The following is a 25,392-nucleotide window of genomic DNA, read 5'->3' as shown; positions in this document are numbered from 1 at the left end:
CCTCCCCCTTAAACATATCCGAGCTTACCAGATGAGGGATGTTTTGCTATTCAAAATAAAGGTATTTTAAATTTTAATATATGGCATAATCATCTTATAAAATTACTTTAAACCATGAAATTGTGATAATGAGCATCCTATTTAAAAACGAGTTTCTGAATAAAATTTATAACCTCTTAAGTGCCTCACTTTGCTTTTGTTGCATGCTGTTAACAGAATCTTCTTTCAAACAGGAGTGATAGATGATTATATATTTTTAAGCAATGAATATTGAAATCTTACCATTTTTAGTTACTTATTTTACCCATTTCAGTCTCTTAAAGTCCATGTTTATTTATTTGCTTTTGTGTGTGTGTGTGTGTGTGTGTGTGTGTGTGTGTGTGATGGGGTGTACACAAATATCACAGTATGGAGGTAAACATCAGAGGACAACTCTGGGAGTGCTTCTCTTCCTTCTACCCTGTGGGTTCCTTGAATTAGCTTCATATTGTCAGGCTTGGTGGTTAGCACTTCTGCCTGCTGAGCCATCCTTCTGCCCATTTTCTTTCTTTTGCTCCCCCCACTCCCCTCCACTGTATAGCTCTAGCTGTTTGGAACTTGCTATATAGACCAGGCAGGCCTTGAACTCACAGGAGTCTATTTATTGTTGCCTCCCAAGTGCTCACAATAAAGGTATGTGCCACCATGCCAGGCCCATTTTCTTTCTTTGCTTTTTTTTTTTTTTTTGTCTGTTTTTCCTCTTTTTTTTTTTTTAAATAGATTCTTCTCGCATACAAATACATCCATTCCCAGCTTCCTGTATCTCCCGTCACTTCAACCTTCCCCCACTTCAAAAAAGAACAGTCTTCTAAGAGGTGACAACCAACATGACAAAACAAAATACAAAAAGACAAGGCAAAAGCCCTTACATTGAAGCTAGACAAGTCAACCCAGCAGGAGGAAAAATGTCTTAGGAGCAGGCAAAAGAGTGAAAGACACGCCTGCTCCCACTGTTAGGAGTCTCACAAAAACACCACGCTAACAGGCACAGCATATATGCAGAGGACCTGGTGCAGATCCATGCAGACTCTCTGCTTGTCCTTTCAGTCTCCGTGAGCCCACATACACCCTGGTTAGTTGATACAGTCCGCCGTGTTCTCCTAGTGTTCTTCAACCTCTCTGGCTCCTACAAGTCTTTTTGCACCTTCTTCAGGATTCCCCCAGCTTTGAGGGGAGGAACCTGATGGAGACCTCCAATTTAGACTTTCTCTCAGAATAATTCTGCCTGTGGGTCTCTGTATCCACTTCCATCTGCTTCTGGAGGAAGCCTCTCTGATGATGACAAGACGCCAATCTGCCAATCTATGGATATAGCAGAGTATCATTAGGAATCATTTTATTGAAATTTTTTTTTTTTTTTTTTTGCCAATTGTGTTTGGTTCTACACAATTGGGCTATCCAGTGTCTGGTTCCTTACAGACACGGACATAAACAAATCATACTAAGTATTTAGGAGGCTCACATATAACTGCATTATTTAAAAAACAGATAAATAACTGCTTAATTGTCTACATTTTAGTATTGTTTCTGCTTTCTTCCTGTTACTATAACTATAACTCATAGATTCTGTCTCACTCTTTTTGGCATTCACCAAATCTAATCTACCAACATTAAAAGAAAAAAAAAAAAAAGAGGCCAAGCGGTGGTGGTGCACGCCTTTAATCCCAGCACTCGGGAGGCAGAGACAGGTGGATCTCTGTGAGTTCGAGGCCGGGCTGGACCGACAGCCTCCAAAACAATACAGAGAAACCCTGTCTCGTAAAAACAAAAAAAAAAAAAAAAAAAAAAAAAGAGAGAGAGAGAGAGATTTGTTTACTCACTTTGCAACTGAAAGCTTGTATTCCTTGACTAGATGGAGAACTGATGTGTAAATGGTGACTGTAGTTAGTAACAATGTGTTGTGGACCTAGGAGACTACTCAGTGGGTTAAGGGTACTTACTGCCTAAAGCATGAGGTCTTGAATTCAAAACTGTCACCCACTTGTGGTTATTCACCAGTTGTGGTTATAGATCTCTGGAACCCCAGCACTGTGGGGGATGGTGATAGGCCAGCCTAGTTCTACATTCATTGAGAGCCCTTGTCTCAAGGGAAGAAGGCAGAGAGCCCAACATCCTCCTCAGGCCTCCATGTGCACTCGTGTGCACATACCACATACTCCACACATATACTTACACACAGAATAAAGTTACACTTAAAAAATACTGTATTGTGTACTTGAACCTTGTGAGAGTAGATCTGAACTGTTCTGAACCTGCCTTTGCCACAGGTAACCATGAGGTAGTTAATACCAATCCCCATTGCATACATATATTAAAACATTTATGCCCCAAGTGTATATAATTAAAACTTCATCACTATTATTAGTATTACAGTGTGGGGGTAGTGATTGCCATGACGCTTCTGTGGAAGTGAGAAGAGAACTTTCAGTTCTCCAGCAATCAACTCAGTCCCCAGATTTGCATGGCTTTTTAACATTTTAACCTGCTGAATCATCTTGCTAGCTCAGTGTGTATGAGCGTGTGTGTGTGTGTGTGTGTGTGTGTGTGTGTTTTGTGTTTAATGAGTCAAGGCCTTGAACTTCAAACCCTCTCTGCTTCCTTAGTATTGGGATTAAAGCACTATACTTCCACATCTATCCAGCATATATAATTTATAATTGCCAGTGAAACCTCTGTATAATATAGGAAATAAAAGCATAAATGAAAATATGTATCTAAAGTCTTTATTATCTCTACCCTTAAATTTCTATGTATACCCCTATATTCTTCATGTCTGTATAACAAACCATCCCTCCCTGACTCCCTTCCCCCCTTCCCCCCCCCCCTCCCCTCCCCTCCCTCCCTCCCTCCCTCCCTCCCTCCCTCCCTCCCTCCCTCTCCTTACTCCCCTCATCTTCCTTCCTTATTTGGGTCTCATGTAGTCAAGTCTGGCCTCTAACTCAAACCTACTATGTAGCGGAAGAGAACCTTAAACTAGTGTATATTCTGCTTCTGCCTCTTGCCTGCTGGGCTTACAGGGATATACCACCATGTCTAGTTTTTATAAGTTGCTGGGGCTCAAACTTAGGGCTTCATGGATGCTAGGTAACCACTCTGCTCACTGGCTTAGCCCCTGTTCTATATTATAGTAATTCCATAACAGAGGCCTCATTTTAATTCCTTGTTTTTTGGTGTATTCACCATAGAAGCTGTGATAATCTTTAAAACATACCAGCTAAACATCTTGCCTCTGTCCTGAACACTCTAGTACTTGTGATATTTTCTCAGAAATGTGCATGTCTTGCAGCAGAGTCCCCATAAGCCCTAAGGTGACCTGGGCCCTGCTTCATGCTTCAGTTTTACTTCCCAGCTGCTCATCTTGCCCCAACAACACTGGTGCCTTAGATCATCCCTGAATTTGCTAAGCATCCTTCTACCTCCTGGCCATTGCTCCCAGTGTTTGCGATTTTTATTTTTAGTTGTGTGCATGGATATGTGTCCACTGAGGCTAAGGTCCTAGAGCTGGAGTTACAGATGGCTGAGCTGCTAGACGTGGGTGCTGGGAACTGAATTTGGGTCGTCTAGAGAACAGTAAACACTTGCAACCACTGAGCCATCTCTCAGCTCCCAAAAGACCTTTCTGTATTCTTTAACAGATACTGAAACATGTGAGGACTAATTCTTACCTACTAATGACAAAAACTTTGGCTTTTGAGATACTGTGTTCTATGTGTATTGGAAAATTAGTATAAATGAAACCTTTGTGCTGCAGTTTTGCCAACTTAAATTTTGTACCCTCTATTGATTAAAAGGAATAGAAGATGTTGAACACATGGAGGAACACTTAATTTTTCTTCAGAGGCAGATGATTAATCTCCTGACAAACAGTTTAGAACCAAGTGTAATTCCATTAGAGTTCTGCAGGACCATTACAGCTTCTAATAACTCGTAGGTGTGACTTTCTCATTAAATAGTACTTAGTAAGTGGTATAATTGGATCAAATGAGACTTTTTTTTAGCCCTGGTGCTATGATGAAACTGCATTGTAGGTAGGTGATAAAAGACCATGGCTTCCAGTGAGTAAATAAGACCACTGACTTTTATTGAGGGTAAAATAATTTATCTTATTTTTTATTTGAATATAATTAATAACTCCATTTTAATTAAAGAAAATAATATATGCCTATTGTAAGAAAAAATTAACATAGCAAATATAATGACAAGTGTACTGGAAAGTAATCACCCATTTTCTCTTATACAGAGATAACCCGTCTGTTTACTTTATTCTTTTTTTCTTTTCTCTTTTATTTTAGTCTGTTGTAAGCATTTCTTTCACATGTATGCATGAATGATATGTGTGTGTGTTTCAGAGGATAGCCTTTGGTGTCAGTCTGTCCTTTCCCTTCGTCTGAGAGAGAGTCTCACACTGTTGACTACTCTGGTTCACCTGTATGAGGTGAGGAGTGTCCTGTCTCCTGAACTCGTTTTTGGGGGAGTGATGCTCTGGGATTAGATGCTTGCACTATGGTGTCCATCTTTTTCTTTCTTTCCCTTTTCTCCTGCCTCCTCCTTTGTTTTCAAAGTAGTTATTTCTTTTATTAAAAGAAAAGTATGTGTATATGTGTGTGTGTCTGTTTCGGGGCTTGTACACATGAGTGCAGGTGCCAGAGGAGTCCATGATTGTGTCAGATCCCCTGGAGCTGGAGTTACAGCTCCAACGTGGACCCAAGTGAACTCAGATTTCTCTGTAAGAGCAGTATGTATCTGAAGCACTGAACCATCTCTTTAGATCTTTGCATCCAGCTTTTACTGGGGTTCTGGGATCCAAGCTCAGCCCTTAGGAGCAGCTAGGAGAAAGCCAACTCTCCCCGAATGATTAGATTTTGGCCTATTTTGGGCTTTCATCCAGTGCTCATTCACATCTTTTACTTCTAACAGGTTAAGAAGTTCCATTAAGACCACATATGTTAAAATAGTGTGTATTGGCTTTAAGATTTATGAAATTAAATTCTACATATGTAGCTGTTTAAAAAGAGTCTGAGAACTGGGCATAGTGGCACAGGTCTTTAATCCTGGCATTCGGGAGACAGAGGCAGGACATCCTTAGAGGCCAGCCTGTCTACATAGTTACTTCCAAGCCAGCCAGGGTTATTTTGTGAAACTCTGTCTCAAACAAACAAATAATAGCAACCCACTTCTCCACAAATCAGAAGACTCTGAGGATGCGAGTGAGGGCAATATAGCTGGTAACTGTCACTCCATTGATCACTGGGGTTAGTTCTGCTAATCTGGCTGACTGTAGTCGGGGTGGGCTGGGGGTAGGGTATCCTCATCCATCACCACACCACACCACATCCCTCTGGAAGCTACCCGGGACCATTTTATAGAACAGGACCATTCTCAGGAATTCAAGGGTTGGTGATGTAAGTAGTAGATCACATGCTTTGCATTCTGGGGACCCTAGCTTCACCCCAGTGCCAGACAGACAAGCAAACACACAGTGACACACAATGTCAAGCCAAACGCCAAAACATGAGCTAACCTAAACTCACTTCATCCAAAGGCATCAAACAATCTATCCTTTACAAGTTGGCTGTAAGCGTTTCCTTCCAGACTCCCCTTCTGATTCCTGGTGCTGTGTGTTGTCTCTGTTAACGCAGAGTTATTTACTCAGGATTTCCTGCCCAGAATGATCCAGAAGGTTAGTCAGTATCAGGTTATCAAGAATCCTACCAACAAATCTGGCCAGGAAAAACGCTAGCTGTTTTTAGAAAAGATTAGTGTTACTGCTTTGGGTAATTATACGTTTAAAATGCCTTTTAGCCCAGTGGGAAGGAAGTTCAGCGAACGCTGCTGTGCACTTTTAAAGGGTTGTGATGTAGAGCAGATTAAGAGCTTGGCCATGATAAATGATAGCTGTCCACTGCAGCATTCATGTAAAACTTAGGATGCATTCATGTAACGGACTCATTTTCCATCTCAATCAGGTTCAGCTGAAGACAGTGACGGAAGCTTGGAACCTTTTACATGTGTTCTGAATTTTTAAAAAGTGTACCAAAATGACAAACAATGTAATAAAATCTCAGAATTTCAGTTGATTTGAATTTTGGATTTGACCAAAGTTCACCTTTGTACAATCTATACAATGGTTGTTTCCTTAATTAAAAGAAGAAGAGGCAAATTCTCGGAACTGGAGAGGGGCTCCATGGGTAAGCGTGCCTGCTTGCCCCACCATCATGAGGACCTGAGTTTGAATCCCACATTATAAACTGAGCATTCCACACCACCACCTGTAATCCCAACACTGAGCTGGGCCACTGGGGTTTACTGCCTTCTCAACTAGCTGAGACTGGACCCTTGGGTTCAAGGAGACACTGTGTCTCAGAGAAACAGGTGGAGAGTGACGGAACACACACACACACACACACACACACACACACACACACACACACACACGAGACTTAAAGGTAAATATTAAAGATGTAAATTCTCTTGTTTTTTGCTTTGTGCTTTGGTCATCTATTCCTGATTCTGACATTTTTTAACCTTATTTTATATCAGATACTGTATTAAACATGGTAATTCAACAGACATTTATTAGCTGCTTATATGTACAGTCCTGCAATGATGAATAGGACTCAGAAAGAGACTCAAGAGACCAGATGTTCAGTAGCTTTGGGGAGAGAGGAGCTCTTTCTGCTTCCTCTGCTTCCTCACTGGCATCCAGGGGCTGAGCATGTGCACTGCTACAGAGATGAAACGACCCCTTCACAACGGGAAGTCCTCCATGTCTTGAGGATCTGGAAGGACATTAGAGTCAGCCTCCCTCCTCAGTTTGTTCCCTCTATACACATTCTCTCTGCCTGGAATGCAACGTCAAGTTGTAGTTTAAACCCTGAGACAGCTGCAGGAACTGAGAAAGAACAGGCAATAGTTCCTTCTAGAGCTGCGGTTCTCAACAGTCCTAGCGCTTCGAATCTTTACAGCTTTTCTGTTATGGTAATCCCCAATCGCAAAATTATTCTCATTGTTACTTCATAATTGTAACTTTGCTACTGTTATGAACTGTAATGTAAAAAAAGAAAATCTGTTTTCTGATGGTCTTGGATAGCCCCTGCGAAAGGGTCATTCAACACCACAGGTTGAGAACCACTACTCTAGATCATTGTGCTTTTGGGCATTGTTTTCTTCCTGAACATTCCATTGTTATTCCAAACCCTGAGTTTATGTATGCAAACTCATCTGTCCACATATTTCCCTGTTTAATTGAGCTTGTGCTTTGAACTGTCACATTATGTGGTTACCTGCCAGGCAGCATTCATTAGTGGAAGTGGAGTTCTCTCAGTGGGGGTGGTAGTGTCTTAGTGAGCACTTGGGTGAATAGTTGCTCTCACCTCTTTCAATGATAATGTATTTATTAAAGAAAATGGACTGGGTATGGTGGTACACACCTTTAATCCCCAAATAGGAGAGACAGAAATAGGTGGAGCTCTGAGGTACAGGCCAGCCTGGTCTACATGCTGAGTTCCAGGCCAGCCAAGGCTACACAGTGAGACCTTCTCTCAAGAAAATGAAAAAAACAAAACAAAACAAAAAACAAAAAACTCAAGCCAACCCAACAAACAAAAAACACCTCTCAAACAAACACCCCCCCTACACATCGAAAATGTTGCTACCAGTGGCTTTTGATTGGCTAATTCTTGTGATGAAAGTGGCTAGTCTTTATCCTTTGTTAGTCTTGTTTCAGTGTTTTTAGGATTTCACTGCATTCAAAGACAGAGTTATTTGCATATGTAGCTCTGAGAATTTGATTTGACACTATATACAAACCCAGTCCTTTTAAAGATTTCCTTAATTCCCGAAACAGAACAAATAGAATCACATCAAGAATAGCACTTGCCAGCATTTAAAAAGGGTTTTCTGTGTTTTTGCCTTTGAGTGAAAAGCTTCAATGCATTATCTGAATTTTGCAGAAACTTACTGTCAACTGTACTTGATAGAGGAGTGGTGGTCTGAATGACGATGACCCCCATAGATACATGTTTGAGTGCTTGGTCACCAGTTAGTAGAATTTTTGGGAAGGACTAGGAGATGTGGTCTTATTGGAGGAAGTGTGTCACTAGGGGTGGACTTTGAGGTTTCAGAAGACTTGTGCTCTCTGTCTTCTGCTTTCTGTTCAAGATGTGAACTCTCAGCTGCTCTGCCTTCATTTTGCCATCATGAGCCCTAAGCCTCCGGAACTGTAAGCTAAATGAAATACTTTCTTTTATAAGTTGTCGCTGTTCTGGCTTTTAATCACAACCAGAAGAGTAACTAATACAAGTAGTTAAACATGAAATTTGGAGACAGACTCTTCTTATGTGTTGGCTAATCTTGGTTATCAACATGACATACTTAGGAAAAAAGAACCTCAGATAGAGAATTGGCTCCATTAGATTGTCCCATGTCCAAGTCTTTGGGAGATTTCCTTGATTGCTAATTGATGTAGGAGGGCTGAGCCCTCTGTGGGCGGCACCATGCTTGCACATTTGGACCTGGACTGTATAAATAAGCTAGTTGAGCAAGTCAGGAGCTGGCAAATAAGCAGCATTCTTCCTTGGTCTGTGCTTCAGTTCCTCCCTGGGCCTCCCTGCCCTGTAACCTGTAAGCCAAATGAGCCCTTTCCTCCCCCCAAGCTGATTCTGGTGGTGGTGTTCATCAAAGCAACAACAACAAAATAGCTGTAACAGTAGTCTGTGCTCTGCTTCTTTTTTTTTCTTTCTATTTATTAATTTAAATTAGAAACAAGCTTGTTTTACATGTCAATCCCAGTTCCGTTTCCCTCCCGTCCTCCCCATCCCATTCCCTTTCTGCTCCTCATGGAGGGTGAGGCCTTCCATGGGGGATCTCAAAGTCTGTCATATCATTTGGAGCAGGGCCTAGACCCGACCCCCCCCACCCCTATGTGTGTCTAGGCTGAGAGAGCATCCTTCAATGTGAAATGGGCTCCCAAAGTCCATTCGTATGCTAGGGATAAATACTGATCCACTACCAGAGGCCCCAAAGATTGCCAAGGCCTCTCACTGACACTTACATTCAGGGGGTCTGAATCGGTCCTATGCTGGTTTCCTAAATGTCAGTCTGGGGTCCGTGTGCTCCCCCTTATTCAGGTCAGCTGTTTCTGTGGGTTTCTCCAGCCTAGTCTTGGTCCCTTTGCTCATCACTCCTCCCTAACTCTGATTCCAGAGTTCAGCTCAGTGTTTAGCTGTGGGTGTCTTCTTCTGCTTCCATCAGCTACTGGATGAAGGCTCTAGGATGGCATATAAGGTAGTCATCAATCTCATTATTGGGGAAGGGCATCTAAGGTAGCCTCTCCACTATTGCTTAGATTATGAGTTGGTGTCATCCTTGTTTATCTCTGGACATTTCCCTAGTGCTAGATTTCTCTTTAAACCTATAATGGCTCCCTCTAGTATGGTATCTCTTATCTTGCTCTCCTCTGTTCCCACCCTCCACTCAACCTTCCTGCTCCCTTATGTCCTTCTCTCCCCTCCTCTTCTCCCCTTCTCTTTCTCCTAGCTCCCTCTCCCCTCTATCCATGCTCCCAATTTGCTCAGGAAATCTTGTCCCTTTCCCCTTCTCCAGGGGACCATGCATGTCTCTCTTAGGGTCCTCTTTGTTTCCTCACTTCTCTGTCAGTGTGGATTGTAGGTTGTAGGCTGGTAATCCTTTGATCTATGTCTAAAATCCATATATGAGAGAGTACATACCATGTTTGCCTTTTTGTGACTAGGTTACCTCACTCAGGATGGTTTCTTCTAGTTCTATCCATTTGTCTGCGAATTTCAAGATTCCATTTTGTTGTTGTTGTTGTTGTTGTTTTCCGCTGGAGCAGTATTCCATTGTGTAAATATACCACATTTTCTCTATCCATTCTTCAGTTGAAGGGCATCTAGGTTGCTTCCAGGTTCTGACTATTACAAATAATGCTGCTATGAACATAGTTGAACAGATGTCCTTATTGTATGAATGTGTATCTTTTGGGTATATGCCTAAGAGTGGAATTGCTGGGTCTTGTGGTAGACTGATTCCCATTTCCTGAGGAATCTCCATACCAATTTCCATAGTGGCTGTATGAGTTGGCACTCCCACCAGCAGCGGAGGAGTGTTCCCCTTTCTCTGCATCTTCTCCAGAATAAACTGGCATTGGTGTTTTTGATTTTAGCCATTCTGATGGTGTCTCAGAGTCATTTTGATTTGTATTTCCCTGATGGCTAAGGATGTTGATCACTTTCTTAAGTGTCTGTCAGCCATTTTAGACTCCTCTATTGAGAATTCACTATTTAATTCTGTTCCCCAGTTTTTAATTGGATCCTTTTGTGTTTTGGAGGCTAGCTTCTTGAGTTCTTTGTAAATCGTGGGGATCAGCCCTCTTACACAGAGCAATGTTGATAGGGATAACAGTGCCCTATGGTGGGGTGCTTGCTTCTTGTGAGGGAATGCTTGCAAAGCATCTGCAGTGCTTGTTTGCCACATGGTAAAATTTTCAATAAATTCTGCTTGTAAATAGTGCCATATGACCACAGGCAAATCCCTTAAACCCACGTGAATGTCTCTAGGGATCTTACTTGAAGTGTTTTTGGAGCTGTTAAGTCCAACATGGTTTCTAGGTTCTCTGATGGCTTCTGTGTTTACCCAATGAATCTCTGTGACTACAAACTGGCTATGGTGGGGCAATTGTGGTTAAAAACAGGTGTTCCTGCTTTCAATAGTTTGCATTTTACTGAACTGGGGGTTGGGTGAGGTAGGGTGGAGAAGTAGAAAAAAGTGACATTGCCTCGACGTATGGTTAAAAGCTGTGAAAAATTAGTTGAGGGGCTGCCTGTTCCAGGGCTACATAGTGCTATCTTGTCAAAACCAAACCGAACACCCCACAAACCAACCAACCAACCACCCAACCACCACCACCAACAAAAAGCAACAACCCCCACAACCAAACAGAAAACCAAATAACCAAAACCTGAAGTTAAGAGCCTGAAATTCCCATTCAAACTGTAGTTAACCTCTAACACACATGATCAACAATGCGTGGGATTGGGATGCTCTAACAGGATAGGGAAGGGTCAGGGGAGTGGAAAGGAGAAGATGAACCACCTGCTTGAGGAGCAAGGGCACAAGTGCTTGGGAATGAGAGGTCCAGCCCCAGACGTGGAAAGTGAGGGCTTGAAGGAGCCAGCTGAAGGTCAGGGAGGCTGCAAGTCTTTGAGGAGACTGGATCCCATTAGGCTTTTGGGTTGTGTGGTAAGGGGTTGGGTTCTATTTTAAATGCAGTGGGAACCTACTGAGTAGTTTTGAGCTGGAGTTATAGGAGGTTGTGAGCCTTCTGATGTGCTGGGACAAGCAGGTGCTCTTAACCGCTAAGCCATCCTTTCAGCCCTACGGGACAGTTCTGTATGTGATTACTTCCTTTTGTGATTGTTGTCATTTAGTGCTGCACTAGTGGGATATTCTCTGGCTCTATTTGGGTCTATGTTGATCATGTTAACAATAGAGAAATTTGCTGTAAGATTCTGTTTTTGATTTGGTCTCCTGTTTTTAGTCACACTAAGTATGCCAGTTAAAACCACTAAGCTATAACTTTTCTATTCTGCATGAATTTAGTAATTTAATTTCATGAAAAATAACAAATGAGGTTGATTGGTCACTTTGTAGCAATCAAGAAAAATATTGCCATTAAGCCTGTAATTGGTCTCCAGGATTCTTTCCAAGAGTAAGGTCTTATTTTGATGTGAGAAACAACCAAAAGCCTGAAAAATTATTCTGGTTGTGTTTCTCTTTGAAAATGAGTAAGTTTTAAAATGGTCTTAAAGTTAATTAAATCTATCTGGTTAAATTAAACTGACCATTTTCAATATTGCTTGCACATAAAAGCATAGGTAGAAATGTCTAGCAAAATCTTCCATCATTGATTTTTCTTAGATTTTGCTGCTCGCACTTTATGAATCCTTTAATGATAGATTTCAATTCTTTTCTTTTTTCTTTTTTTTTTGAGACAGGGTTTCTCTGTAGCTTAGGAACTTGTCCTGGAATTAGCTCTTGTAGACCACGCTGGTTTGGAACTCACAGAGACCTGCCTGCCTCTGCCTCCCTAGTGCTGGGATTTCAATTCTTAAAGTGATTTAGGTATCAAAATATTATTCTCATTCATTTCTTCTTATCCACTGCTCTCTCTTCACTGAGACAGGCTCTCAATGTGCTGTTCTGCCTAGCCTGGAACTCATTGTGTGGACCAGGCTGCTCTTGAATTCAGGGAGATCTATCTTTTTCTGCCTCCTCAGTGGTGTGATTAGCTGGGTATGACATCAGGTCTGGCTTTTGTGTTTGTTTTTGAGACTGGGTGTCTTGTAGCCCAGACTGGCCTAGAACTCACTATGTAGACCAGGCTGGCTCCCAGGTTATCTGTCTGTCTCTGCCTCCTGAGTGGTGAGATTAAAGGCATGCATCACTATGCCTGGTTATATTCTTTACTTCTAAAGACTATGTTAAGATGTGAATAAGATTTGTGTATTTCTAACTTGGTTAAAATAAGAAAGTGGACTCTGGGTGCAGAGGTGCAGGCCTGTAATCTTAGCTATTCTGGAGACTGAGACAAGAGACTCTCTTGAGTTCAAAAGTTTCAGGCTAGCCTGGGAAACAATGAAACTCTCTCTAAACAAACAAAAACAGCCCCACCACACATCACAAAATGTCTTTTTGTAGAAAAATTAGAAAATGGAAACCAGCAACCCCTCCCAAAGCCCCATCCAAGTTCAGTTTCCAGGTTTATTTTCATTTTTAGTTTTTAAAATTAACCAAATTTACCCATTTATTTTACTTCCTGGCTGCAGCCTCCCTTCCTTCCTCTCCTCCCATTCACTGTTCCTACCTCCTTCCTTCCCCATCCACTCCTCCTCTGTTTTTGTTTAGAAAGGGGCAGGTTTCCTATGGCATATGAAGTTGAGGTAGTTCTAAATTCTTCCCCTTGTATTAAGTTGGGCATGGCAACCCAGTATGAGGACTAGGTTCCCCAAAGCCAGCCAAAGTTAGGGACAGGCCCTGCTCCCATTGCAGACTCCTCGCAGTGTCCAGGTTTTTAAACATGCATATTCTGAAAACAGATTACTTGGGCTGGACTTCACCTCATATTTTAATTTATTATATGATCTTGGGAAGGTTGCCATACTTTGGATTCTTTAGTTTCTCTCTCTCTCTCTCTCTCTCTCTCTCTCTCTCTCTCTCTCTCTCTCTCTCTCCCTCTCTCTCTCTCTCTCTGTCTCTCTGTCTCTCTGTCTCTCTCTGATTTACTTACTTTGAAGTGTGTGTACATGCACATGAATGTAGATACCCATCCTGGGCTTGGAATTCTATGAGGATGTAAAATGCAGGTTGTGGGTGTTGAACTTGGGTACTCTGAAAGTATAGCATGTACTCTTCATTGCTGAGTCATCTCTCCAGCCTCTAATGCTACAGTTTCTTTCTGTAAAATGAATATTTGCCTCAGGTCATTTTGGGAATTAATCCATGTAAAGTGTATTGATAACTGAATGAATCCTAGTAAGAGTCACATATGTAGGGTTTTCTTTTTTGCAATTTACTTTTATGTGTGTCTGCAGGTGTGTGCAGGTGCTTACAGGCCTGCAAACATTGTCAGCTTCCCTGGAGTTGGAGTTACAGGTGGTTGTGAACCAATTGATGTGGTGCTGTGAACTGAGCTCTGGTCTTCTGCAAGAGCAGCAAGTGTAATTAACTGCTGAGTCTTCTCTCTGGCCCCCGTTATTATTATTATTATTATTATTATATTGGTTTTGGAACAGGATCTGGTATAGATCAGGCTGGCCTTGAACTCAAGATCCTTATGCTTTAGCCTCCTATGTTGTAAAGATTCTTTTGTATAAACATAAAAATGCTTAAAAATGTTTTGTACTAAGCAATTTGAATAGTCATTCATTTACCATTTGGGGAATAAAAAGGTTTTTTGAGGACTTAGATTGGCTACTATAAAAATTTTATTCCTTGGATAAATAAGACCTTTTAAGAAACAAGTATTTTTTCATTTATTATCGTCTTACACATTTAACATGTAAATGTGCACATATTTAAAATTCAAGACTGGAGAAAGTACTGTTACAGGTCGGACATTTTTCAGCTGGTGATTTTGTTTCTTATTTCAGTGACTTGTTCTCCTGGGTAGCAGTCAGGTTCCTTTTCCTGACTTTGATCTTAACTCAGGCTTCCATTGAAAAATCTGTGGGTATAACTTAGAAGAAACTGGACTGTAAAGATAGGTTTGATTGTATTTAATGCACTTAGGGAATTGCAACCAAGGCGATCATCACAGTCAACTCATAGTCACCTGTTTACTCAATACTTGAAGTATAGGCTGACATTATTGAAGACTGAAGTAGCACACTGGTTCCTACTGATGGTTCAGTAGAGTGAATGCTGATTGAGACAGTATTTCTTTTCTCACCTGAACTCTTGCTATGCCTATGTTTCTCTTTTGACAGTTTAACCTTTTCTGGGAGTTGGGGGTTGTGGAGGCAGTAGGGATGGTAGTTTTTTTGTTTTTTTTTCTTCTTTCTTCCATATTCCCAAGGTTGACACCACTTTGCTTCGGCTTCTGGAGTAGCTGAGATTGATTTCTTCGATGCCCCAGAACTCCATCTGCTTCTCACTTTTTGTCATTCAGATTCCTTATTTCTCCAGCTAGGGGTGGGGGTAACTGAGTATGTAGGGGTTGAGGAAGTATGCAAGGGAATTGAGGTGATGCCATGTCCAGTATACTAGCTATAGAAATGCCGTTTGATGTCACTAGGAGAACCCCAGATGTAATGGTTCAAAGACGGCAGAAATTTCTTTATTGTGTAATAATTGGGGTCCAAGTATGCAAGTATCTTGGGGGTTGCTATAATAAAATACCATGATCGTAAACAACTTGCTTCCATATCACAGTTCAACACTGAGGGAAATCAGAGGAGGAACTCAAAATAGAGCAGGAACCCAGATGCAGGAGCTGATGCGTAGGACATGGAGGAATGCTGTTTACTGGCTTGCTTCCCATGGCTTACCCGCCTGCTTTCTTATAGATCCCAGGACCACTAGCCCAGAGATATCACCACTCACAATGGGCTGACCCTCCCATATCAATCACTAAGAAAATGCTCTGTAAAATTGCCTGTAATCCCATGTTATGAGATATTTTCTTAATTGAGAGTCCTTCTTCCCATGACTCTAGTTTCTGTGTCAAGTTGACAAACTAGCTATCAGAGCAGCAGGTCTGTACTAAGCTGTCATTCAGTGGTCCAGACTCTTTTAATCTCGCCCTCCCTTCCTCCCTCTCTTCCTTTCTTCCTTTCTTTTATAGGGTTTAGCTCAGACTGGCCTCAAACTCACTGTGTAGTGGAGGCTGGCCTTGAACTTTTGTTTTCCAACTTTCTCCCAAGAACTGGGTTATAGTAGTACGCTGCATGACTGCCCCTTCAATTTTGTCCTTATGACAGTATGCTAGGTTATTGTACTCATGTATGTAACCTGATCTGGGTTATTACTAATGTTTCCATGTAACCATGTGTGGTGAAAGCAGGCTCCAGTGGGAAGTTCATTACTCAGATTCTAACCTACCAGACTTGTCACTAGGAGAAAATGAAACTAGTCAGATAGGATAGGGGTTGAGATGGCTGGTGTTTTTGTTTTTGCTTTTCCACAAATCATAGTTCCTGTCTTCTCTAATTACTGTATTGAACAAAGGGCTGTGTGACACTGCTTGGTCTTCTCCTTCAGCTTGAGTTTGAAATTCCTAACAAAGTATTATCTAGGGCTGAAGATACAGAGTGCTTACCTAGCATTCATGAAACCCTGGGTTTGATCCCTGACACTACATACAACTGGTTATGATGCTGCATATCTGTAACCTGAATACTTGGGAGATAGAGGTATGAGGTCAGAAGATCAAGGTCATTCTTGGTTTTGTAGTGAGCACTCTTCAGTATAAAAGACCTGGTCTCCAAATATTATATGTATATGTATATGTATATGTATATGTATATGTATATGTATATAAATAGCTACTCTTGTTAGCTCACATGCTTGTAGATTTGTTTTAAAGGGCACAGTAATTGAAAGTTACTGTTTTGTTGAGCTTGCTCTTAACGGTGGTAAAAGCATGCCCCTGACTTCTCCATTGTCTTTCTCTCTTTGGGGATTATGCTTAGGTTTGTAAGTGTCTTGTTCTATTAACTTGGGAATGCATATGACAGAGTTTAAAACTTTGAAAGAAGAGCTGAGGCTAAGCTTGAGTTTTTTTTTTTTTTTTTGGTTTTATGAGACAGGGTTTCTCTGTATCGTTTTGGAGGCTGTCAGTCCAGCCCGGCCTCGAACTCACAGAGATCTGCCTGCCTCTGCCTCCCGAGTGCTGGGATTAAAGGCGTGTGCCACCACCGCCTGGCTGTTTTTTTGTTTTTTTGTTTTTTGTTTTTTGTTTGGTTTTCCAAGGTAGGGTTTCTCTGTATTGTTTTGGTGGCTGCCCTTGAACTCACTCTGTATACCAGGCTGGCCTCAAATTCACAGAGATCCACCTGCCTCTGCCTCCCGAGTGCTGGGATTAAAGGTGTGCGCCACCAATGCCCAATTTAAGCTTGAGTTTTTAAAGGTGTCAGAATTCAGTAGGGAGTGGAATAGGGCCTGCTGCCAGCCCTCAGGGAGGAGGAATAGAAGTAATTGGGTATAGGTAGAAGTCTCAGGAAGATACAAACACTGGTGAGCAGAGCAGAGTTCTTTGAGAAGTGCAGACTTCCCTAGTCACTGCACTCCAGTTTCGAAGGGCAGAGCCAGTCAGCTACAAGAGTCTTGACTTTGGTTCAGCGCTGAGGTTGGAACCCAGGCCCAGATGCAAGTTAGGCAGTGCTTTACCATCAAACACACCCAAGCCCAACTGAAATTTATTAATGGAGCACTCACTAGCTCTTCGTCCAAACAAAAGTAACGAAAGAGAAAATAATTGCCCCAATATAGCCATTCCCTCATACAATCTGTGGTTTCCCTTTCTGTGCATTCAGCTCTTGGTCAGCTGTGATCTGAATACATTAAATAGAAAATCCAGAAATAAATGTAAGTTTTAAAGTGTATCCCATTCTGCACAGCGTGGTGAAGTCTCATCCAGCTTAGTCTGTCCTGCCTGGCACATAAATCCTCCAGTGGGTCCACGCTGTGTACTCTTCTGTTCTTTATTTACACAGCATCTTTTCCGGTCATCGAAGGGAATAGTTCAGTATCACAGTACTTGTATATAGCGTTTGGTATTGCTTTCAATTTCAGGCAGCCATCAGGATGTTGGAACATACTCTGTAACGTGAGGAGGAGGAATATCTTGTGTGTTTAACACCTTCAGGTGGAGGTGTCCCTAGCTGTACTTGTGGCAGGAAGAAACTAAAGTGCCCTGACTGATAATTTCGGTAGCTGATAAAACGCTCTTTAGAAAGCAAGTTCTGGATTTTGAATTTTTAAAACAAGGTCTGATTAATATGGCAAATTAATTTACCAATCTGAAGACCACACTGCTTGTAGAAAATAGCGTCAGGAAAGTACTCTTTTTTATTAGCCCTGTTTCTACGTAGATTGAGTCCTCCCTGCAGAAAGATTTGGTAGTCAAGAACATTAGTCAAATGTCTGTCTTTGTGATCCTCTGACCCCACAGTCCCTCTACCTTCTAAGTTTCCTGTATAATCAGCCACTCCTCCTGAGTTTTCCTAGTGCTTTTGAATATAATTAATTGCCTTTTCTCATTTATCTTTCAGATTGTGCCTTTTTAATTTTTTTTAGTTTTTATTTTTAAATTTAAATTAGAAACAAGGTTGCTTCACATGCCAGTCCTAGGTCTTTCTCCCTTCCCCTCCCCTCCCACATTTTATTTGAAGTTTGACATAAGTATTTTTGTGTGATATATGATGCCTATTTTACAATCATGGAAAAACTGAGAGGGAAGGCTGAAAGCTTGGTGTTTCATCTGTGTGCTTTTTCATTCTAGAGTGCAGCTGCTTGATTTATTTTCTTGGAAATATGTGTATGGGACTGAATATCTTAGCAGATAATATGATAATTGCTTATATTAAACAAATCCTTTGATTCATGTAGAGTTAAAAGACCTCATTAAAAATTCTCTTTCTAAGTTAGATTTAGATGGTCAAAAAAAAGCATGACAGATTGAAGATAAATCTTAAAATCAGACACTCTTTGTAGTATGTGATTTATGGATCATACTGTGACTGGCTTCCTTTTAGTAGGAATGTCATGATAGGAAGTAATATATAATTATTTTTCTTTAATATATCAAATGCCCAAAGGAAGTAGAGATTAAAAATAAAGGACACATGCTATACATTGCTGGAGTAAGCACATTTCGTATTTTTTTTAAATTCCCTAGGAGAACATATTTTTATATCTTGCAAAGCCAATTGGTTGTGATTAACCTTGAAGTATAGGTCTTCAGTAGATGAAAGATTCTTGCAATTTGTAGCCTTAGCATAGCCAGTCAAGTTTGGTGTGGAACGATAGCACAACCTGAATGGTTTTCAGATGGCTAGTGGCTTTTTTGCTAGAAAAGACAAAGTCGCTATGGATTTAGAAATGGACTTGTGCTCCACATAGCATCATGCTGAAATTTTTAAAAGCTGAGACACTAGACATCTGTACTTGGGTAATTTTGAGTAAAACAACATTCTCCTCATAGTGGCTCACTTGCTAATGGCAAAGTCATTCTTTTGGGTGGTCCTGCTTCGATTGATTAACCTAACTCATCTGGACCTGTAGTCCATGTAGCCATTTTAGTGTTCTGTGCTGGGACCTGAGTGCTTAGCTCACATTTTCTTCTTTAGTTCTGTCTGTGCTGATATTTGAGGAAGTCCATTGTCAAATCAGTTGCTGTCTGCTTCCCTGGACACCCTCGTCTGTCTTCTGCTGAGTAATATTAGATCATCAGAAAACTGTACTTGGACCCCATTACTGAGACCATGCTGAATTAAATGTTACTTTATAGCTATGGTTTTGTCCAAGGTTTATTTTTATATTACTTCTTTTTAAAAGGAGTAATATAAAGCTCCATTGTCTGTCTCTGAGAGCACTTAACATTACACCTCTTTTGCAGCCCATATATGAAATAAAACGTGAAAAATTTCTTTATGAATGTGAAAACCTTTGCATTCTTTGATGAAGAATGCCTGTTCATCTTATAAACAATAAAACAGGTAGATATTCACTTGTCATAGAGCCAAATTTGGATATTTATTTTAGCAGTGTGTCTAGAAAACTGTTAAGTTAATTAAAACATGTCATGTACTTCAGTAGTTAGCAAAGCACAACTCACTTAACACCTGCATTTCAAAATAAGATGGTACTACAATATAGCCACAATTACTTCTTTCGTTTTTAAGATTTATTCTATTTTTAATTACGGGTATGTGTGTCTATCTATATTTGGCTGTGTGTGGGTACTGCAGAGGCTGGAAGAAGGTGTCAGATCCGCTGGAAGAGTGGTGAGCCACCCAGCATGGGTACTGGGAACTGAACTCAGGTTCTTTGTAAGAGCAGGATGCATGCTCTTGATGGCTGGGTATCACCCGGTCTGACCTACACTGTTTGCTTTATTTACTTTGTAGCTTAGGCACCTAGAATGCTGCCTAGATATATGATAGCACTTAAATTAGGCTAAACAAGGGAATGAACCCTTAAGATGTGAGTGTATGTTTTCATAGACACCCCAGCTTCCTGCCCCCCTTCCATTTCCTGGGTTTCCCAAGGGTTCTCTCAAGGAATTCCGTTATGATATGTTGTGAAATTAAAAGAAGTTTCATGAAGATTGCAATGGACACAATTGGGAAGCTGAAGAAATAGTGATTTGCTTAAGGCATTGAGTAGGTTTAGGCGGGGGACAAGTTTACAATCTTTGAGCAAATTGTGCTGGTGCCATGAAATGTCAGATTCAAGGAAGAAAAGTTGGACATAGGTTATTCTCATGGAGTTTAGCCTTGAAAAATGTGAAGAAAGTAGTTAGGAGTGCTGCAGCTTTAATACAGTGCTTCCGAGTATGAACAGAGGATCAAGTGCCATTATTTGATGGGCTTTTTGCTGGCAGAGCTCTGAAGCTGCTCAGGAGCCATATGGCAAGAGAGGAGGAGTGTGCTTGAGTCTCTCCCGACTTGTGTCTTATGAAGCCCCAGAGTTTGATGATGTGCCCATGACTTTATTAACCCCAATCACTTCCTAAAAGCCCCACCTCCAAACACCTTATTTCAGCTGATTTCTCATTCTCTGAAGAGTCCACAATTGCAGTTAAATTTCATGAATAACTTGAATCCTTGGGGCACATATTCAAACCATATCCAAAACAGAGCACTTAGTGTATTGGCAGCTTTTACATGGCACTGTACTGATGGTGAGATTAAAGCACCCAGTATTTAAGGAATATAATTGGGTGGGATCAGTGTTGTATGGAGTTGGATAAATTGGGTCCTTTATGAAACCCTCCTGTTCTGTCTCCTCTTCTTTTTGAGAGCAGTAGAATTGAGAGGTTTGGGGTAAGCATTAGACTTCGGTGTGGATTCCTTGCTTATTCCTTTTAACAGACAGTAGTTTGTTTTCATGTGCAGGGTTTGAAGTCATAGCTGAACTTCCTGAAGCTCAGCTGCCTTGGCTTCTTGCTGAGATGAAAGCTTGTATCAAAGGGGGGTGTAAGCTTAAACAATTCTGTGACAGTGTGACTCTCTCTTCAAAGTTTTAAAAAAAGGTTAATTTACATTTTATTTTACATGTATGCATGTATGCCTAAGTGTGGGTATGTGTACCGTGTGCATACAGTTGCCTAGGCAATTGTGAGCTGACATGTGGGTGCTGGGAGTTGAACCCAGGTTCTTTGCATGGGAAACAAGTGCTCTTAACCACCGAGCTTCCTTTTTTTAGCCCTCTCTTGTAAGTTTTGATTCATAAAAGGAGTAGCTTTTATTTTAAGTATGTGGCTGAGCTTTGGGATTAAAATAATTACTTTTTAAAGGTTCCTTTAGATGAATTCATCTGTCTCAGGATTAACTTGTGGGAAAACATCAAGAGTTGTTGGACATTTTTAGTTAGTTTATCAATGATATTTTTGAGTGTTGAAGTGGCTAACAGCAAAGGTTATATTAAGAAGTACCTGCAGGGGGTCTATGTTTTATCTCCATCATTGTATTTTAAAATTACTTTCATACTATTAGAGGAATAATTAGTTTGAACTACAAAGCAATTAGAGGGTTAATAAATCTTTTGTTTTGATTACAGAAGCTGTTTATATACATGTGGGAGAAGCAAAAATGTCAGATGATATCAGGAAAAGGTTTGATTTTCCAAATTCTCTTATCCAGTCACAGGTAATTTTTATTTATTTTTTGCTATGTGGTAACAAATGAACCCTTTTCTTGGACCATAAATTGAAGTTCATATTTTCATATGAAATATTTTCTTCTATTCATGACTTATATTAGTAAACAACTTTTATCTTAGCTAATAAGTATATTTGGATCAGAAAAACTAATATTTAAAATTATTCAATTTCAGCTTCTATTTATTTCATGTTTTCACCTAGAAATAATATAATATTGATTATAATTTTCTGAATATGGTAATTTTTTGTCTATGTTTAATAATTGGGACCAGCAGTAGATGGTTTTATATATCTCCACAGAGTATGAAGGATTAATATTTAAAAAGATATATTCTACCTCTCTACAGCTATTAAGAATACTAGATTTCATAGTAATGATATTCAATAATTAAAACATTCTGGATTAATGTAATATATACCTGCTGAGATAGGAAATTGGGGTAATTTAATTTACAGAGCTTTTCAATAGTTAGGACAAGTGGTTAAAGTGATCATGGTTTTTCTAGTTAACTGCTGGCTAAGTAGAAACATTCTGGTACATATGGGTACCATAAAAGCTTACTGTCTCCTCTTAACCATAAAGCTAAACAACCAGTGAAAGGCAGTCTGAAGACTAAACCTGGACAGCGTTTGGATGCTTTCAATGGCGGCCTTTGCAGATGCCTGCTGTGGGAATTGACTTAGCGGGGAAGTGGGGAACCCTGCCATGAGGAGTAGAACATTCTTTATGCAAGATTCCCTTCTACCTGACTGGGTTGGAGTCATATCCTCTTCTGTGCAGCACAGACCCTTTCCCTGAAGAAGAGGAAGATGCTGTCTACAATTTCCACTTTTCTGTACCTGGATAACCTTCATTAGCATAAATCAAAAGGAAATGCTAGCATGTGTTACTGTTAAATGAAGCAAAAAGTGTTTATGTTCTAGTTAGTGTAGACTGTCTATTTCAATCCTGTTATGAAAATGAAGTAGCAAGGTAGCATAATTCATCCCACATGTAGGTGTTTCAGAGCCATGTAGCCTCGTTAGGCTAGTATCTCTGATGTTTTCAAAGATAAATAGGAAAGCAGATTAGAGAAATAGAATCTCATTGGGAGTGGGAGACACGTAACTTTAAGTTTATAATCTTTTAGTCTTTTTTTTAAGTGTGTGCAATAGCTATATTGAGTGTCTCTGTAGCATTGCATGTCAAGTCTCAGGTTCCTATGAGTGTGCCCTGTCCTTAAGAGTTACATACTAGCTCTTCTTTCTTAACAACTGCTTTGAGATAGAACCACATTCTGTTGACTGACACACACCTTTTTTGAATGTTGGGAATTATATGGCATCTAGCAACTGCTGACAACAGTTGAACTACAGTGGGTACTTCATGCACATTTGTGAACTCATCCATTATTTTCTAAACGAGTCTAGAAGAGTTCGCTTATTAACTAAAATTAAAGTTTCAAATTATAGGTTGTACTGTAAATTTTAGATTAATTGGACAATTTTTTATTCCTTAGTGATGGGTAAAATAATGTTTCATCTTTTCAGCTGATGGACAGATAGACACTCAGTGACATATGTGGTATAATTTATGAAATAGAAACTCAGGTTTCTGATTGGTCTCCAGTTTTATTACCTTTTGCTAGGGGGTAATAGACAGCAGATTGAACTACGGTTTGTTGTTATATAAGTGATGGATTTCTGTCACAAAACTCAAGTGCTGAGGTCTTAAATCATATGAACATCTGAATGTCTGAAGCATATGTGCACCTGTGCTTGAAGGGAGTGGGTGTTATGCAGTTCCTTGAATTTTTCTAGAGACTTTGTAGAATTGACAGCCGTTTTCAGCATCGTTGTGAGTGGTCCCAAGTGCAGGGTGTACAGTTGTAGTAGTGAAAATTTCCCTAGCTGTGCACAATGGTGGTGGTGGTTGCCAGCCAGTTTTCTGTCAGTCAGCAGCGAGTGCTGGGTAGGCCTGAAGAGCTGGGGACCTGACCCTGAGGCAGGGGGAGGTCACATTTATGCATTTACGTAATCAACTCTTCTAGACGCTTGATTTTCATTTTGGGCTCTTTGATTAAAGCAGGATGTGGGAAATTTTTAGAAATTCGTGAGACTGAAAACTTAATCAAGACCTGAAAGCTGTGAGGAAATGGATAAATAAATTAACATAGGGCCACGAGATGGCTCAGACACTTTGCACTAAGGCTGAGGATGACCGAATCCAATTCTCTGGGCCCACATGGTGGATGGAGGGAACTGACTTCTGCTAGTGGTCCTCTCTCCTCCACATGGGAGCCGTAGCACGCACATGTGAATGAATGCAAAAACCTTAGAAGAAATGAAAATAGGAGGTTCTAGAGGAGGGAGAACAGGGCACAGGAGGAAGGAAGAGGTCCTTTCAGGACTGTTTGGGCTGTATCCATACAAATAAGGGTGAATTTGTCTACATTTTCACTAAGTACATCATGAAACATGGCAGGTTGCATTTAGATTCAAGGAAAAATGTAAAGAGTGGGAGTTTTTGTTCATGGTTTAATGAATTATGTAATTTTAAAGCTATCTTTAATATTAGGTGACAAGGATTTGAGCTGAGAGTTGACAATTTTAACGCCTATGAAGTATGGCCAGTTTATTGCAGATACGGGGTAAATTGCCTACTTTGAAGGTTGTTCTGAAGATTTGGGTTGCACATGTGGAGTGCCTCATCCAGTGCTTTCCACACTGCACACACTAAAAAGACTTTTGTTTCTTACCAGTTGGCAGTTTGGCTTGCCCATACATGCAAATGAGTGTGATGTTGATTGCTTTTACATGCACTCTTTGGAAAGAACTTCTGAGCGAATGTGTTTATTCATTTTGTTTGTTCTTTTAGGCTGTAGGTCATCTTATTGCTGCTGTCCTGAAAGAACATGGTGTTTCAGAAAAGATACACCAAGCCACAAACCAGGTCTGTGCTTAACTTTGTTTTACGTATGTGCGTCCCGCTTAGCCTTTTTGTCAAATTGACACAAGTCAGGATCATCTGAGAGTAGAGAACCTCAACTGAGAAAAGGCACCCATTAGATTGGCTTGTAGGCAACTCTGTGGAGGCATTTTCTTGATTAGTGATTGATGTGGAAGCTCAGCTCACCATGGGAGGGACCACCCCTGGGCAGGTGGTCCTGGGCTGTGTAAGACAGCAGGCTGAGCGAGCCAGGGAGAGCCAACCAGTAATCAGTGTTCCTCCACTGCCTCTGCTTCAGCTCCTGCTTTGAGTTTGTGCTCTCGTTTCTCTTCATGATGGGCTGCAAGCCCCGTCCTTACCTGGTTCTTTATGGCCGCTTATCACAGGGGTAATTTTGTCTAGAAAGTTCTACCTGCCTGGCCACTCATGACTTGTTTTCCTTGTAATTCCATTCGCTGTGGAGGCCTTGAACCCTGAGGGTTTTGCCTACAGCTCTTGCCCTGCCTCCTTTTCCTTTCCTGTTCTGCCCATTCCCTCTCCCTCTCCCTCCATCTTGCATTACCCAACCCTCCCATCTCTCCTTCCCCCCTTTCCTCTTTGGTGGGTCATGTTTTTATTCTACAATGTTCTTTTAAACTTGGACATTTGTGACTAACTCATGGGAAGGGGGAAGGAGGGAGTTTCCCTCACTACTGATGGAAAACCACATCAGCAGGATGAGGAGGGCACACTAGAGAAGGTGACAGAATTACCCCTGCGGGAATGTCTTTAAGCAGTAGAGAAAATGAACACAGGAGCTGTGTTTGGGTGTGGGAGATTCCTCATGCTTTGGCTCAGCCCTGAACGTGAGTTCTCATTTGGAAAGGCTGCACTGCCAGGTGGAGCTAGAAGAAAGCTTCCCATCCTCACCCAATGTAGGTAAGTTCCCAGAGCTGAATCAGCACCCAAGTGCTGAGACAGAGTGCTTGGGCTTTGGCCAGTTGCCGTTGTATATTATTATGACTTGCTAGACGGGACCTCG

General features: G+C 40.9%; 1 protein-coding gene across 3 annotated transcripts in view; it reads left to right on the top strand.

Moving 5' to 3' along the window:
* Positions 1–25,392, top strand: part of Focad (focadhesin) — a 319,451-nt gene that overhangs the window by 13,536 nt on the left and 280,523 nt on the right. For all 3 annotated transcript variants that reach the window (XM_040757181.1, XM_040757180.1, XM_040757182.1), the window contains exons 2-3: positions 21,340–21,428; positions 24,300–24,374. In XM_040757181.1, coding sequence (XP_040613115.1) covers positions 21,372–21,428; positions 24,300–24,374 — 132 coding nt within the window. In that variant the 5' untranslated portion in view covers positions 21,340–21,371. The remainder of the gene's footprint in view (positions 1–21,339; positions 21,429–24,299; positions 24,375–25,392) is intronic.

This window comes from Mesocricetus auratus, unplaced genomic scaffold, assembly GCF_017639785.1.
Source record: "Mesocricetus auratus isolate SY011 unplaced genomic scaffold, BCM_Maur_2.0 Super-Scaffold_100014, whole genome shotgun sequence".
NCBI lineage: Eukaryota > Metazoa > Chordata > Mammalia > Rodentia > Cricetidae > Mesocricetus > Mesocricetus auratus.
The sequence above is the reverse complement of the archived record's forward strand: the minus strand, read 5'-3'. Positions and strand labels throughout refer to the sequence as shown.